Below are 14,748 nucleotides of genomic sequence, written 5' to 3'. Positions count from 1 at the left end.
TACCAACGGGATTTGTTTTTGTTTTCTGTTCTGCAATGTATATCAGGCTTCTCTTTCTTATAAACAAGTTGTATCAAGACGAACCAATAGAAAATACTCTCAACAAATAAAAAACATGACACATAAAGGGCATCGAGAAAGAGAAAACGTAGACCGTCATGAATGGAAACTGAGGCATTCTCATCTAAAAGCTAACTCGTATATCAATATCGGGGGAGCACAACCAAAAGACCCAAGGAATCCAAACGCCGCCATATACAAGTACATCTCCCTATGTGCCAAAGAGGTCGAATCCAATGCTGAGCCGCCAAGACGACCTACGCGTTGGCGGGCGGGTCTTCCTTCTCCTCTTCCTTCTCCTCTTCTGCAGCAGAAGGCTCTGTTTTCACTGGAGGTGATAGCTCCTCTTTGGGTTGCTCCTCTGGTGCGGGTACAGGTAGAGATTCAGACTCGGGCTCTGCCTCGGCTTTGGGTTCAGGTTCAGGTTCAGCCACAGGCTCGGGTTCTGCAATAGGCTCGGATTCTGTCACAGGTTCAGTTTCTGCAACAGGCTCGGATTCTACCACAGGTTCGGACTCTGCCACAGGCTCAGATTCTACCACAGGCTCGGACTCTGGTTCAGCTTTAGGTTCAGGCTCCAATTCTAGCTCCGGCTTTGATTCGGGCTCTGGCTGCTGCTCAGACTCCGGAGCAGGTTCGGGGGCCTCTTCGGTGACGGGTGGTGCAGCTTCAGGTGCCGGCTCTGGAACCTCAGGCAGTGTCGGTTCGGCAGGGCTCTCGGGTTTGACCTCAGCGGTGGGTGCGGTGCTCGGCATAGCTTCATCCAACAGCTGTGATGCTGCCGCCTGACGATCCAGCTCTCCCATCAAGCCACCGAGCAGATCTGGCTCATTCTCCTGAGTCATATGGGTGTCACCATCGACCTCGGGAGCTGTCAGCTCTGGTTCGGTGGATTCTGCCACAGTGTTAGCGGGGGCAGTTTCCTCCTTTGCGTCATCTATCGACACATTTCCAACCTCTGAAGGTGCCTCCGATTCAGGTAAAGGTGCCGTTACTGAGACCGAGTCCTCTGGCTTGATGGTATCTTCCGTCATGGTAGATAGTGTATGCAACAATACCGGTTTTTGGATATTGATATCCGGTTGGCTGCTCGTTTGTCCCTTGGGCGTTCCCTCAGAAATTCGAGAGTTTTCATCCTCAGTCTTTGGGCTGGAGATGTTGCCCACTTGGTCAGGAGGAGGCAGATCCTCAGCCTGTGGCACGTCACGATCCATGGCCTCCTGAGGGGCCTCTCCGACGATTGTCGAAGGGGGTTCAGCGATGGTGGAGTCCGCCGTGTTATCGGGGAGCGCATCCAGCATAAGTTGAATCGTTTCTGCTGCAGGCTCGGCAACTACCGATGGCTCAGATGGCGACGGCACAATGACAGGATTCCTAGGCGGTGTGTCTTCTTGTTTGAGCGGTACAGAAGTTGGGCGTTCCAATGGCTCTTCAAGCGCCGGGATGCTTGGTGGCGGAAGAGGCGAGGGCTCCTTGGGGGCAGGCTCTGATGGTGCCGGCTGCTCATCCTTCATTTCGGTGTCGGGGTGATCAATTATATGCGAAGCATCAACCATTTCCTCGTCTTGATCTCTGGTGACGTCGAGGATTGATTCGTCTTGCAGCTCAGTCTCGTCGCCTTCGCCTTCATCTCCATCCTCGCCCTCATCGCCGTCGTCACCTTCTTCTTCTTCTTCATCGTCATCGTCGCCATCAACGTCACCCATCTCGCTGTCTGGGTTCCGCGCTTCGCTCTCGTTCGGTGTGGGTGTCTATTTGTACATGAGTTAGCTTCATCATTAGATGGTAATTGTCAAAATGCCACTTACGAGCAAGTCTTTGGCCTCCGTCTTGATCGTTGTTACGGCGGCTCCAGCTCCTGCGGCGGGAGCAGCTCCAGCAGTCTGCGGTTCTGTTGAAAGCGGCTGCTTAATCTTCTTCTTGCCTCTTCCAGGTCCAGCCTTTGCTTTTCTCTTGGGCGGCGGTGGTCGTCTCCTGACTGCCGATGGTGGCGGGGCTGCAAAGGCATTTTGCTGTGGCGCGGCGATGGCCTCGACTCTGGTCGCAATGACTTCGCCTTCCACACGCTGGCCCTCTGACAGTGTGACTTCTTCCGTGTAAGGATTTCCGGCTGCGTCCATCCTCCTGACCGTGGCCCGCGTCACCGTAGGTCCTTGGACCTTCTCCTCCACGGTCCGACTCGCTATGGTAACGATATTCTTCCTCCGCTTCGCAAGGTGCGAGATGCCCGGTGCCTCCACATTCTTAGGCAGCTGCTTCCAGATCCTTATCTGATAGCCCTGGGCGCTCGCGTCCTCCTCCTTCTTCTCTGGCTTATCCTGGATGGCTGTTTCGCCATCTGCCTCGTCGTCTTCGCTAGGATGTGGTCGTTTGTAGAGGCGACCGGAACGCGCAGCGCGCAGCAGCTCCTGCGTATGGGGAGGCAGTAGAGTCGCGTCCTTGGGCATGCCGTGGATGAGTTCGATGGCCCAGATGTCATTCTGCTGCTGCTGCTCTTGCTGGACCGGAGGCGCGACGTTGACCCATTCGTGGCGCCATTGTCGGACGGGAAGACCTGCGTCAATCAGTTCAGCTGGTGTCGCGTGTTAATGGGATGCGCGATGGAGGCAAACCTTCGAAATCGTCGTGCTCAACGTAGCCACTGCGATTTGCGCGTCTAGTCTGGAGCAACACTGTCAGCTTACGGGCGCCTCGAGAGAATGGACACGAGAAAAGCGTACTCCTGGAGCCATTGCGCCTGGGCGAATTGCGGCAGTGGAAGCCTTTGTCCGTTACAGCGCAGCACTGGAATCAGCACTGCGGCGGGGTGTCAAGGAGCGTTGAGCAAGGCGAGGCAAAGTTGGTGATGCCTGGAGTAAAGTAATGCTGCAACGGCTGGAGTGACCGTGTTAGTGATAGAGTGAACTGATGGTGAACACGCCCCAAAGTGTTTGGTGAAAACGAATGTGACTACGGCGTATCAGCCAATTGGAAGCAAGTGTAACGCGATGACATAAGCACGCATGCTGCAGTGAGAAGGATCCAATGCATCAATATTTTAGTGCCTGCGCATACATGAAAGGCTGCAAATTTATGATTGAGCATTCTACTGTAGGTGCGGTATTGTGATGAAGACGCAATGCTGTTATGAGAAGCTACTATAGGTAGGTCGATAACTTAAGAATCTTGTAAACTTTTATAAGTGGCGTGGAGTTTGCATTGTAGGTACTTTGCGATAGCCGCCACCTTAACCGTTCACGCAGAACCTCACATGAAGCGCTGCATCTAGCGTGCAAGATGAGATACTGCAGCAGCACATTCCTTGCCCTCAATTGGTGACCTGCAGCACTAAATCTGGGCATCGAGGTCATACAGACAGGCCAAAGCTCTCTCCGGGTGAGGCCAGCTTGGGCGCTCGCGAGTTTTCGCAATCGGTGTTGAGATTGTGTAGTCTAAAGTTTGTCCCGTAACGATCCCGCAATACTCCCAAGCCGAGCCGAAAAGCCGGTCTCTCGATGCTCCTGTGATATATGTATGATGTACAAGCCCCATTGCCACCCTACTATACAGCCATCAATCCCTCCAGATTTATCATTGTCATTTTCGCATGCTTTTCATTAACTCAGTCGTAACTGAAGGTGAATATGTTAGCGCGACCCCCCGCTGCTGAAGAGTCCTGACTCACCCTTGCTCTCTTTGCCGTACTATCTCTCCTGATTTCGTTTCTTTGCCCTGAACCCTTTGCATTAGTGATGGTGTCGAGCGAGGCCAAGTTGCAGTCAAAACCTACCGACTGTCCTCCCTCGACCACTAATCGATCCATCTTGTAGAACTGTCCAATAACCGTTTGTCGCTGCCATGCGCCGTCAGTATCTTCCGTGCTGGAGGAAGCGCAAGTGAGCAGTCCTCTAGCATACCTTCATCGTCTGAAGCTCCTTCAGCCCCTTCTGAATCAACTCCTGAATCTTGCGCTCGTCTTCCACCGCATAGTTTTCTCGGAAAGCATCTCGGGTCCGTCGCCTCGCATACTCGCGGAAATTGTAAGAACCGAATTCGTTGCTTTGCCGCAGCAGCTGTCGATACTAAAAAGGTCCGCAGAGTTAGCTGAGCTGCATCGCGAGGCCAGAGACTGTGTCCAAAGCTGAAAAAGACCCAATATTGCTCTTTTCACGGTTTCCCCCACTACATCATTACGCCGCCTTGACGCAACAAAGCCGCTCGCGCAATTCGCATGGATCGCAATAAACCAACGTACCAGTGATCGCGCCTGCTGCGGTAAGTCACCCCGTAAGGTGCGGACTAAAGACATTGTATGCTGGTGACTTGGCGTGTTGTTGCCTCTGGCAAGTTATGGGCATTCAAATTCCCATATCCCAGACAATTGATAATGACGAGCCGGGAATCCTGCGGTTCGGTGTTAGTCGGGCCGGAGAAATCCCTGCTCCGAAAAAGCTGCTCCATCCGAGCTTTGCCCGGCAAATCTCTTCCGCATCTTTGAGCTTGGCCGCCGCTTTTTTCAACTCGATTGTGGCCTTGTCTCCGAGAAGCCGAGAGGATTCGGGATATTGAGGTTGTGGCCCGTCTTAGCCAGGGCTTCAAGTTGATCATGTCCTACGTGGAAGTGCCTGCTAGCGTTAGCCCTGCATGACTGCAGTACGTCTTACCCAGACTTGTACGCATGTAATCCAAATAGAAGCATTCTCACAATATGGATAAACTTGTCACCCTGCAACTTGAATGAGCGAAAATGCCGGTGAAGCTATAGTCATCTCTAATTTTGTTTTTACTAAATATGTGCATATGTATTAACAATAATGTCCAGAATTCGACTTCTACATCTGCATCTATAACATCACCTATACCATATACCAACTCTTAGAAATGAAGGTAGGTAAACTGAAACCTGACGCATAATTCACTTTTCCACTCCAACTTGATTTGTTGTTGTGATTACCCAAAACTCTTACAACCCCATGCAATCAAGCTCCTTTGGGTATCAGAATATTGATGCGCTCACCAAATGCAATCCTCAAGGGCTCAACTCCTGTGTGATCTTTATCCCCGGCCGAAACAAGACGGCATGCGCTAGAACTGAAATGAAAATAAGGACTTGTAGGAATCATATGCTCGCCTATCAAAAGATGGCATCGAGACAAGGCCGGAGCCATCCTGAGCAAAAAAATATTAACTTTTAATGACTCCCTAATGCATTGATCCGTCTAAAGCGTTGGCGCTGCTCTCTGCGAAAAAAGAAGAAATCTCTCCAGTCGTGACATAGCCGAAAATTTTTCAGAGTAGAATGTTTAGTTCCGGTCATGAACTGGACGCAGAGGCACCAAATGAAGCCAAAGCCTGTGCAATGGTTTCATCAGAGAAGCCATTGGTATTAAGCATGCGATCGAATCTCGTGCCGTGGTTCAAGTTCCCTTGTAACTGAGCTGTCAGGGTATATTGCCGTTGAGATTGGTTTGGCTTGATAACTGTGGCGGCCTGGCTGTTTTGCTTCTCTGGGAGGAGAGGGGCAAAGGCAACATTGGTGACGGATGCGTTGAGGTTTGCTAATTCTGTGGGATGACTGTTGTCGATGAGGTTCCACTTCAGAATCTTACCCTTGATGTGACCTGTGACGATCGAGGTGCCATCATAGCTTACTGCCATGCAAGAGGCAGGACCGACATCCTCATCAGCCACACCCAAGGGGGAGTTGATTTGCATAACTATAGATGCCAGCTCAGCGCTTCGGGATCCCAGGAGCGGCTTGTCGCCATAAAACTCCACAACATATAGGCTTCTATCTTCGGAAGAGACAAAAAGGGCTCGAGCACAAGGATCTAAGGAGATACAGAGAGGAGCCGTGGGAAACAACAGTGTTCGCAGCACTTGACCTGTCTGATAGTTCCACAAGATGCAAGTCTTGTCCTTGCTCGCAGATACACACAGATTTGTCTCGGGGTTGGAGCCTGGACCCACGACAAGATCGGTGATGGCACCTCGGTGATTGGACAGTGTCCTGTCTGGCTCATGCCCGATATCCTGCCCAGGCTCAAGGAGGCGCGGCAAGGACCAGACATTGATGTTGGAGTCATCTGAGGCAGAGAGTACATGGTGGGGAGACACAGCAATACAACTTACTGCCTGCACATGGCAAGGAGGCGTTGTGATTTGCCGCCCAGTGCAAGTCTAGACAATGGTTGTTAGCATGTGTACCATCTCTCTCAGGGGTAACTCAAGCACCCTGGCGTTATCATAGAAGCATAAAGGAATAAAGGAACATAAAAAGAAAAGTTAAACATACCTCCCAAAGAATAAGCCGGCCCTCGGCTGTTCCCAGAACGAGAACATCCCCAGCCAGGGCAATACACCGGATCCGTTCCTGGAAGGGCACAAGAGCTTCCTGGTTTCCTCGAGCTCGAGAATAAACATGGACATGGGCTTTCTGATCCTGAGCAGCGTACACGTGGCTATCGCTTAGAGCCAGGCAGTGAACCGGAGCTGAGGATTTCTTGAAGGATGCCTTGACGGCCCACGTGGGAGTGAGTGTGTGTGCGTAGATGCCAACGTCTTTTGATATCGCCGTGTTGGCAGCGATGGGCGGGCCGCACACCGACGAGAAGAGCTCGTCCGACAGCATAACGGCTATAGTTTGAGATTGACTAGACGTTGGACAGTGGCGTTTTGGGTGATTCCGTAATGTTGAAGCTACCGGGCTGATATCAATGCCGCCGGGGTTGACAGACGGTTGATGGTCGACTCGGAACAACAAGCTCAGTTTCTGCCAAGGAGATGCTACTGCCAATGGTTCCCTCGGTTGAATTGGCTGCAGACGTGCGTTACACTAAAGTGACAAGCGCTTGACAACTCTCCGCTTGCTCTTGTGGGCGTCGTATGATCTCTCGCTCGAATGTTTGAGGCAAGGGAAAAAGGCTGGCTAGCCGTTGGAAGAAAAAAAAAAGAAAAGAATTTTGAGGTCCGATGGAGTGCATGGTGACCCGCTCTGCGCTGTAGCCAGTATAAGCTGTTCGCTCCAGGCCTTTTCAGCGCCTCCAAGCCCACTCGGCCCTCTGAAGCCGGCCGCTAGCGCTGAATCCTTAGTGGCTGCTACTGCCAGGCGGCGCCCGATCTAGCGCTCATGCAAGTGACTTATCTGATTATGTACCTTATTGCAGCTCTAGCAAGCCCTCCCTGCATGACCTCATCTCTGTCTCCTCAACTTCATCTCCGCCTTCAATCTATCGCCTGCTGCTGTGGCTGTCAAGTTCAATGTCTCGTCCACCCGTCCAAATGGCTGCATCTATTGCTGCCGCAGCCCCTCAAGGTCGTGCCCCTGCATATGGCCGCTCTTAACAGGATGCCAGCTCATCACCTGCGTCCCTTGCGTCGAGAAGCCTTGGTCTTGACTGGACTGCCTCTCCCTTGGCAAACCTCCGATCCCCTTCTCTGCCGCCATATCTAATCTAACTGCAGGTTGATCTGTGGGGTCTCCGGACTTGCTCAGCTCATTACCCAGAGCAAGGCCATGTGGTGGTGGATGCCTCGAGCCCCCACAGGGACTGCAGCTCCGGAGCACAATGAGATGAAATGGCTTGCATTGCTTATACCTGGATGCCCTCAAGGATACCCATGGTGAGGTGCCGACGAGCCAATTACCACCTCAGCTTCAATAGCTATCTATTGTCCTTGCAAGGCACGGGCTATAGTGCGGACCTTGTCCTTCTCAGGCCTGGGCTCGTGGCCCTACTTTGCTTTTTTTTTCTTTCGTTTCTTTTTCTTGTTAGCAGCCAACAACAAGTGCAGGGGTGGCAGCCTCAGCGCCCCATATGGCACGGGATAGAGTTCCGTGCTCCTCCCACCGGGCGGGAAACGTACGAGTACCAGAAAGTTGTGGCTAATTGACTCTTGCTGCGGAGTGTTGCCCACATCTCTATGTCTTGTTGCTCTGACCTGCTGGCCGTGCACGAAGACGGATTCGATGCAGCTAATTACAAGTACTGCTTTGGACTCCGAAAACTCCGCTCCTCACGCCATTCTCTGACAGCCAAAAGAGACGAAAAGAAAAAAAAAAAGCCACTGACAAGGACCACTACTAGTCGATTACTCTGGCTTTGGTTCTGGGGTTGCTTCCGTGGGTTTCGGGTTGTAGTCGCACAAGACTGTCTTATTCCAGGTACCCGAGGACAGCAGGCTCCTGGCCTTCGGGAAATGACTGTCGCGCTTTAAACGGATTCATACCGAGCCGAGATTTGCCATCGCCATCTTGGTACGACATGATATACATCATTCGCGCACATCGAGGAGGGCAGGCATCATTCGTCCTTAGCTCTCGTTAGCTGGGATTCAACCCGACTATGATAGCCAGGAGGGATGATTGGCTACGCAGCATTGATCCCTTGCAGAAAGCTATGGAGGAGGGGAAGATATCATATGAAAGAGGCAACATGGGCCAGCACTCTCTCGACCATGACACACATTTGCCAACATCTATGCCCCTCTTACGGGTTGCCGTTGTTTCATGCCACTTACAAAAAATGATACAAGTCTGAGGCAGACGGCATACAAGTATGCCGAATTCCTGCTCGGTGCTTCTCTGGAACGAAGCGGCAGTCAGCCATCTGAGGATCCATGGCCAGGTGGCGGCCTGAGCTTTGACCTGAGCGGTTGGATCTTGGCCATGTTCTAGTTTTGCTTTTGTTCTGGTAACCCTCCCCCTCGGAGTCAATAAATCACGGGCTAGCAGTGCCCTTGCACTAAACCAGAGCTGCATCTTTCTTCTGGTCCGCGCCAACCCCTGGACATGGTCTTTGCTCGTTTTGGTTGTACCACTAACTAGGATGCAGCCACCCTTCTCAAAAGTCTCCATGCTCCAACCATCCCAATGAGGCTCCCTACAGGAACGCTGCTATTCTAGTCGAGACCTGAGATATCTTGCTCTCGTATGTATGCATGTGCCAGATCGGCTTCTCAGCCGGTCCTCAGTGTATTCAGTTTCAGCCGCTCACCACATCTTATGAGTATGATCTATGCTGTTGGAAAGAAAGCCATTTCAAGCTGTTATTCTCCAAGCGCCATCATATGACCCTTTTCTCCTTCTTCTCCTCTCCCCTTCTTAGTATACACGCAACACAACAGCCGCCTCACCAACATTTCATCCCTTGGGTTTGACTCTGTCCGTGTCTCGCTCTTTCTGCCACCAGGCACCCGTTCAACAACCCTACCCTCCGTCAGTGGCCAAGGCATTCTGATAGATATAGCTTGGCCGATCCCTTTATGATATAAGTTTGATACTGCCGGGACAAATATTGTGACAGAGGTAGCCTAGATGTCGGAGGCCAGCTCACAAATCGCGACTTCGCCAGCTGGTTTTCTAGAACGACCTACCAACAATTTAAAGAGCGCACCGACCAACAAGCCCCTGGCCAAGACCACGCGGAGATCGGTATCAAGTATGAAGGGCCTGCTACCACTTACCTTGTCGACATCTTCCTGTTCAAGCCTTGCAAATCAACTTCCTGAAGAAGCTCTCGAACAACGTGTAGATGACTATTTTCCCGAAGTTTTGGTTCAAGACCTAGAGTTGTCCAAGATCATCTTTGAAGCTCGAAGTATGACAGCCGGCTCACCTACTTCTTCCTCACTCTTACCATTTGACGACTGCACCGGCAAGTCAATAGCCACCATGAACACCATGAACCCTTATCGAGGCTCTTCTCTGTCGCCATACCAATCAGGCTATTTGCGTGTTCAGACCCTCGGAGCCATCCAAGAGCGAAACTCAATGGTCTCATTCCTCGATCAGCAGGAAGATGAGAGGTCTGGTGATGCGGCATCTGATTCGTGCTCTGCAACCGAAACCGATGCGTCGTCTGTATACGACGCGGCTCCCCCCTCCTTTTTCCTACGACGCCAGTCCATTGATACAAGTGTGCCCTCGCTGGACCCAGCAAAAGCAAAGATGGCTCCGCCAAGGTCGTCAACAATGTCGCCGTCAGAGAGCTCTCGCTGCGAAAGCAGCTGGATTGAAACCGATTCAGATGTAGAGGATGACCGCGAGGAAGATGCCATTTATGGCACCGTGCTTCACCTCTCACCAAGACCGCCAACGCCCCCAGAATTCGAAGCCAGAGTTGACTCTAGATCCTCAAGCGGCAACATGCATAAATTTCTGCATCGGAAATCACATTCGTCCACAGACGCCGCCGCTCTCGCGTCACCTCCAGGGCAACACTTGAGCAACTCGACGACCCAGGCGTGGCGGTCAAGTTCCACGCAGTACTCCAGGCACTCCCATACTCAAATGCAGTGCCCCGACAGCCCCGAAAGCCTTTATCTACCTATGTCCCAATACACGCCTCCTACGCCACATTCACAGAGCATGCACTATATGCCCGACGGTGGCCTCGCTCGGCGTGCGAGCAACCGGTCAATTATAAGACCAGCGAATAATCATACCACCAACGCTACAGCGATTGACGACTGTGCCAGAACGGAATACAATCAATTTGTGTCATCTCTTGATTCAAAGTATGCCCCGAGGGCTGATAGTGTCTACATCCGCCCCTCACCCCCTCCATCACCTCTTCCCAGCGTGCAGATGTGGCTCAACGGGAGCGCGCAGCTCTTTTCTCTGCCATTCCAGAGCGATGAGTTGGCTCGGGTTGTGCCTCTACCGCCTGATGTTATGGAGACGCTGAGAGTCACTACGGCATGTTTTCCAGAGACAATGCTCCTCTCTTCTAGCTTGACCATTGAGACGATTCGAGCGTATTCTAGGAAAGCTAGGAATCCTGGAACAGAATTTACTCCTCCCCCAACGTCACGATGCTCGACCCCTACGTCGAAGCAGTCATTATGGAGAAGGGTGGTGAAGCGCGGATCACGGCAGTCGAACCAACGGACGCGTGATGTGCACACCCCAACTGCAAGCTTGCTGCAATCACCCAGCTTAAGCTCGTTGGAGTCCCCCAAACCGTGGACATCGATCAAGAATGTATTTGGCAACTGCTCTGATTACATTTGCGATGCGCTTTACTCCCACATTGTCGCCTATAATTACATTTCCGCCCTTGTTGCGCGGTATCCGACATCACTTGGCTGTGGGCGCTCATGCTCTTCGCCCGTTGGATCACAACATGACGACATCCCCAAGAAGGCGGCTTCTCTCTTGGGTCTTAATGAAAGGGCCAACTCCACTTCAGCTGCATCCATCCGCTCTGCAAGACGATTCAGCTCCTCGCACTGGGGCAGGGAGGATTTCATGGCCACGAGCCCTTTGGCTACTTCGCCTCACCAGGATATGGCGATTAGGAGCATTCAGACTGAGCTGCTGCGGTGCATACGGCGTCTGATAGCGACCGCGAGACTGATGGCTGAAAGTGACGGTGTGGATGAGAAAATGGTGGAGATGGACATTGAAGATGCGGACGTGCTGTTTATGCGCAGTCTTTGCGAAATTGTTCGGGTGAATGAAGAAGCAGCTTATCTGTAAATCATGTGGCAATTTTTGACGATGTTTATAAATCAAGCTTATCTATTCTATGATTTGAAAGAGAAATGTTATTATGTTTATACTGCTAAATGAGTTGCCTTTTCCTTGACTTTGTATTGTATCAGGCTATCATAGCATGCTGATGCAGTCCTCATGCGATAGAATTTAGTAGGATAAACGGCGTGAATAGGATATTTCATCAATAGTTATAAATCCTAAGCTATGCTATGAAACAGACCAAGTATCAAAGGGTATCATTCAATCTCATCCAAGTGCTAAAGTTGTCAAGACTATCATCTTATCCTAAACTATAGAATAACAACCTCGGCTGCACAGCGGTCATAAATTCTCAGGATCGTCGTGTTTCTAATGGCCCTTTTCCATCCCCAAACAGCGTCTCATGCCACGGCTTGCTTCCTTTTTGGCAAACGCCGTCCCAATCTATAGGAACAAGCCTAGCCGGGTGCTCCTCCTTTGCTAACTCAAACACTGTTACTTGCTTGTCCTGACGTTGCGCCCTCGGTGGCCAGTAAACCAGGTTCTCGTCACCATCTTTTTGCGAAGTTATGTTCAGAAGCGGTCTTGCGTCATCATCGTTCTGGGGTGGTTGTAGATGTGCAGAAACGAGCTCTCGCAACCGGGGATAGAACCACATCATGGACCACCAGTTGTTTAGTCGCCAAGATTTGAGGCCGTTGATGTATGCGTTGTGGTGGATTCCCACGGGGGCGACGCCGAAAAAGAAGTCGGTGTAGAGAGGAACTTCACCCCATGAGACTTTGGAAAGAAGGCTTTCAACGGGATTTTCGAGTTCCAATTCCTTTGGGGTGCCGCTTATGCGAGCGCCGTTGGGCACGCCAGCTTTCAGAGATTGTTCTTTCACAGCCTTCTTGTCATCGAGTTTGACAAAGTAACCATCTTCCTCTGCAGAACATGTAGCTGGGATAGTCGTAAAATTGTAATCCAGTCCAATACCAAACTCAAACTGCTCACCTACGAGGGCCTTTGCCGCAATGTCCCGAACTTCAGGGCTAAGAGTCGACAAGTCGTACTTTGCGCCGCTGCCGTCCCACGAGCCGCCCAATTCTCGCATCCACTCGCGCCACATCTCCTGGTCGCCAATGACTTCGCCAAGCAAGGCCTGATCGCTCCAGAGCTGGCGGCCGCTGCGGGCGACGGTCTCGATTTTGCGCTTGCAGCGCCTGAGGACCTGGCGGAGGGAGCGCATGGTGCCCATGATCATGCCGCTGTTGATGCAACGGGGCCGGATCTTTTTGTATTTGCGGGCTGGGTCGAAGAGGAGAGGCAGGACTTGGTCGGTGCCCTCTCCGTATAGATCTCTTGGCATGGGGGACTGCGGCCAGTGGTCGTAATGAGGGTCCGAGCCGGATTCGCTGTCTGGCTGGCAGTCCTTGGCAGTGGTGACTATGATGGATTGTTTTGGGGGTGATACTGGAAAGGCAGAAGGTGAATCTTTTTGTGCTGCTTGCCACTGTTTGCGTAGCCGCTCGTTGGCCTCGTTGTTGAGCTGATGGTATCGCTGGATGAGTACTGAAGGGGGTAGCTGGAACCATATATCATACGCATCAACAAGAACTGCTAGGTCATCGTCGTCGGCGCCCCCGTCAACTTGGGCTCCGCCTAGCGTTTCCTCAATCACGGCGAGAAGGCTCTCGAGTTTTGCGATGTGGCTTCCTGCAAAGTGCCACTCCGGGCGGTTAAATTCGCCGTCCCAGTTGAGCAACGTAGGCAGAGGATAGCCTAGAGCGACTGCGGACATGATGCTTTTACATAAGTTGATGTGAGGCGAATCAGCGGGCATGAAGATTCGCAGCTGTCGCTCGCCACCTGCATCTTTTGCGGCGACGGAGTTGAAGGCTTCTAGGGCTTCTCGCAGCAGGACACCCGAGGGCGGTGCCTTATTCGATGAAGAGGTGCCATATCGGAGTTGTGCAGAAGCAGACTATCAAGCGATTAGATTGAATATCAAGAATAAAAAAAAGGGCAAGCGCATATTTACCAGAGCGGACAAGAAGAGGCTGATGGTGAGAACCACCAGGCCCAACGCCCGCCATACCGCACCTTGGCATACTAACAGTGAAAATCGCCGCAATGCGGTGCTTTTGGCAGACACAGTTTGATGTTCATGATGCTCGTGACTTGATAGAACGCGATACTCTCTATTCGATGCGGATCGGCTAAACACACTGGCAAATATTCGAGAGGACGCGAGTCTCATCTTCACTAAACACCGACGAGATGCTTCGGCGTTTTGAACGATTATTGGGCCTCTAGAGAACACCGCAGCCAACGCATGCTTCGATACTGTCTCTTGGGTCACAGTATTGCTAGGATAAGGAAAGAGAAGAATAGTATCAACTAAGAACAATAGTCATTTTGACCTTGTAACCTGAGAGGATGTGTCTATGTACATGCACTCAAGCAGTTGGCATGGAAAAAACAGGGACCACAATCAACATGCGCATTCATGAGGAGAATACGCCCACTATTCTATATGAGTTTAGTGTGGTGCATATGTGCGGGTTATCTGTTTCTGTATGCTGATCATATCTCAGTCCCCTCATTTTTTGCACCTCGTGGTACTGTACCATTGATTTGCCGCCCATCACCACATGTGAGTTTCAACGGCTATCACATACAGCTTACATGTAACTTACAAAACGTGGGTCGTTGCGGCGACGGGTAACCGAATCAAGCACTGATTGGCTTCTCCATCCAGGGGATTCAACGGCAACGGAGAATGCGGCGGATATAGGCTTTAGCTTGCGCGTCGCCATGACTTGGCACTCGATTAGCTGAGAGTCGATTTGAGGCACTCTCAATGGAATCGGTATATAGGGGCCTTAGTCGTGCTATCGTCGTCCATCTCTGCAGCTTCGAGTCAGGCGGATCCGGGGACTGTTTGGCGCTACCGCACGTGGGCGAGGATCATCCTCTAAGGGGCCCAGTTTCCACACCATTAACGTCATCCTATTTTCTAAGCGTTGACCGTTTCTCTGCTTGTGGGTGTGGAATTGAATGTGCCTCATACAAACGGTTGAAAGCTCTGAAAGGGTTGAGGACAGTTCACCGCAGCTTGGTCACCTGGGTGATCAATGCCAAGGCTGGCGGGCCTGTTGAGTGCCGATAAGATTGAGGAGAGCACGGCTTAGAACTCATGATATTCATGTGATCTTTCTTACATTGACCAGACCCTCAGATCTTAC

General features: G+C 51.6%; 7 protein-coding genes across 7 annotated transcripts; 2 read left to right on the top strand and 5 right to left on the bottom strand.

The window, feature by feature from the left end:
• Positions 1–317: 317 nt before the first annotated feature.
• Positions 318–2,792, bottom strand: M431DRAFT_498101 (hypothetical protein; the record flags this gene model as incomplete). The annotated part of the gene is made up of 4 exons (XM_024917665.1): positions 318–1,811; positions 1,869–2,614; positions 2,673–2,721; positions 2,781–2,792. 4 exons carry the CDS (start codon positions 2,790–2,792, stop codon positions 318–320), a joined length of 2,301 nt encoding a protein of 766 aa, XP_024771505.1.
• Positions 2,793–3,209: 417 nt separating this feature from the next.
• Positions 3,210–4,505, bottom strand: M431DRAFT_510975 (hypothetical protein). Its single transcript, XM_024919575.1, has 5 exons — positions 4,295–4,505; positions 3,957–4,121; positions 3,830–3,892; positions 3,725–3,771; positions 3,210–3,671 (listed from the first exon to the last, which is right to left on the bottom strand). Exons 1-5 carry the CDS (start codon positions 4,346–4,348, stop codon positions 3,662–3,664), a joined length of 339 nt encoding a protein of 112 aa, XP_024771504.1. The 5' UTR covers positions 4,349–4,505; the 3' UTR covers positions 3,210–3,661.
• Positions 4,506–5,352: 847 nt separating this feature from the next.
• M431DRAFT_92334 (hypothetical protein) lies at positions 5,353–6,670 on the bottom strand (the record flags this gene model as incomplete). Its single annotated transcript, XM_024924343.1, has 2 exons — positions 5,353–6,219; positions 6,335–6,670. 2 exons carry the CDS (start codon positions 6,668–6,670, stop codon positions 5,353–5,355), a joined length of 1,203 nt encoding a protein of 400 aa, XP_024771503.1.
• An 856-nt stretch (positions 6,671–7,526) lies between these two features.
• On the top strand, positions 7,527–8,147 carry M431DRAFT_227966 (hypothetical protein). The gene has a single exon (XM_024913621.1). It carries the CDS (start codon positions 7,618–7,620, stop codon positions 7,930–7,932), a length of 315 nt encoding a protein of 104 aa, XP_024771502.1. The 5' UTR covers positions 7,527–7,617; the 3' UTR covers positions 7,933–8,147.
• Positions 8,148–9,125, bottom strand: M431DRAFT_227965 (hypothetical protein). The gene has a single exon (XM_024913620.1). The coding sequence runs from the start codon at positions 8,894–8,896 to the stop codon at positions 8,363–8,365; it is 534 nt and encodes a 177-aa protein (XP_024771501.1). The 5' UTR covers positions 8,897–9,125; the 3' UTR covers positions 8,148–8,362.
• Positions 9,126–9,481: 356 nt separating this feature from the next.
• Positions 9,482–11,751, top strand: M431DRAFT_149314 (hypothetical protein; the record flags this gene model as incomplete). Its single annotated transcript, XM_024912793.1, has 2 exons — positions 9,482–9,638; positions 9,738–11,751. 2 exons carry the CDS (start codon positions 9,482–9,484, stop codon positions 11,519–11,521), a joined length of 1,941 nt encoding a protein of 646 aa, XP_024771500.1. The 3' UTR covers positions 11,522–11,751.
• Positions 11,702–13,938, bottom strand: M431DRAFT_522786 (hypothetical protein). The gene is made up of 2 exons (XM_024920518.1): positions 13,542–13,938; positions 11,702–13,484 (listed from the first exon to the last, which is right to left on the bottom strand). The coding sequence occupies exons 1-2, from the start codon at positions 13,758–13,760 to the stop codon at positions 11,871–11,873; spliced, it is 1,833 nt and encodes a 610-aa protein (XP_024771499.1). The 5' UTR covers positions 13,761–13,938; the 3' UTR covers positions 11,702–11,870.
• Positions 13,939–14,748: the final 810 nt, after the last annotated feature.

Source organism: Trichoderma harzianum (genome assembly GCF_003025095.1).
Source record: "Trichoderma harzianum CBS 226.95 unplaced genomic scaffold M431scaffold_11, whole genome shotgun sequence".
NCBI classification, from domain to species: Eukaryota; Fungi; Ascomycota; class Sordariomycetes; order Hypocreales; family Hypocreaceae; genus Trichoderma; species Trichoderma harzianum.
This window is presented reverse-complemented; position numbering and strand designations above follow the sequence as displayed.

What these genes read in the sequence shown, in the direction of transcription:
- M431DRAFT_510975 (XM_024919575.1), bottom strand. Translation starts at nt 4,348, where the DNA reads ATGTCTTTAGTCCGCACCTTACGGGGTGACTTACCGCAGCAGGCGCGA. An exon ending in AGGAGCTTCAGACGATGAAG is followed by an intron (nt 3,893 to 3,956) that starts GTATGCTAGAGG and finishes GGCGCATGGCAG; the next exon opens with CGACAAACGGTTATTGGACA. An exon ending in TGGTCGAGGGAGGACAGTCG is followed by an intron (nt 3,772 to 3,829) that starts GTAGGTTTTGAC and finishes CAAAGGGTTCAG; the next exon opens with GGCAAAGAAACGAAATCAGG.
- M431DRAFT_227966 (XM_024913621.1), top strand. Translation starts at nt 7,618, where the DNA reads ATGGCTTGCATTGCTTATACCTGGATGCCCTCAAGGATACCCATGGTG.
- M431DRAFT_227965 (XM_024913620.1), bottom strand. Translation starts at nt 8,896, where the DNA reads ATGGAGACTTTTGAGAAGGGTGGCTGCATCCTAGTTAGTGGTACAACC.
- M431DRAFT_522786 (XM_024920518.1), bottom strand. Translation starts at nt 13,760, where the DNA reads ATGAGACTCGCGTCCTCTCGAATATTTGCCAGTGTGTTTAGCCGATCC. An exon ending in GCCTCTTCTTGTCCGCTCTG is followed by an intron (nt 13,485 to 13,541) that starts GTAAATATGCGC and finishes ATCGCTTGATAG; the next exon opens with TCTGCTTCTGCACAACTCCG.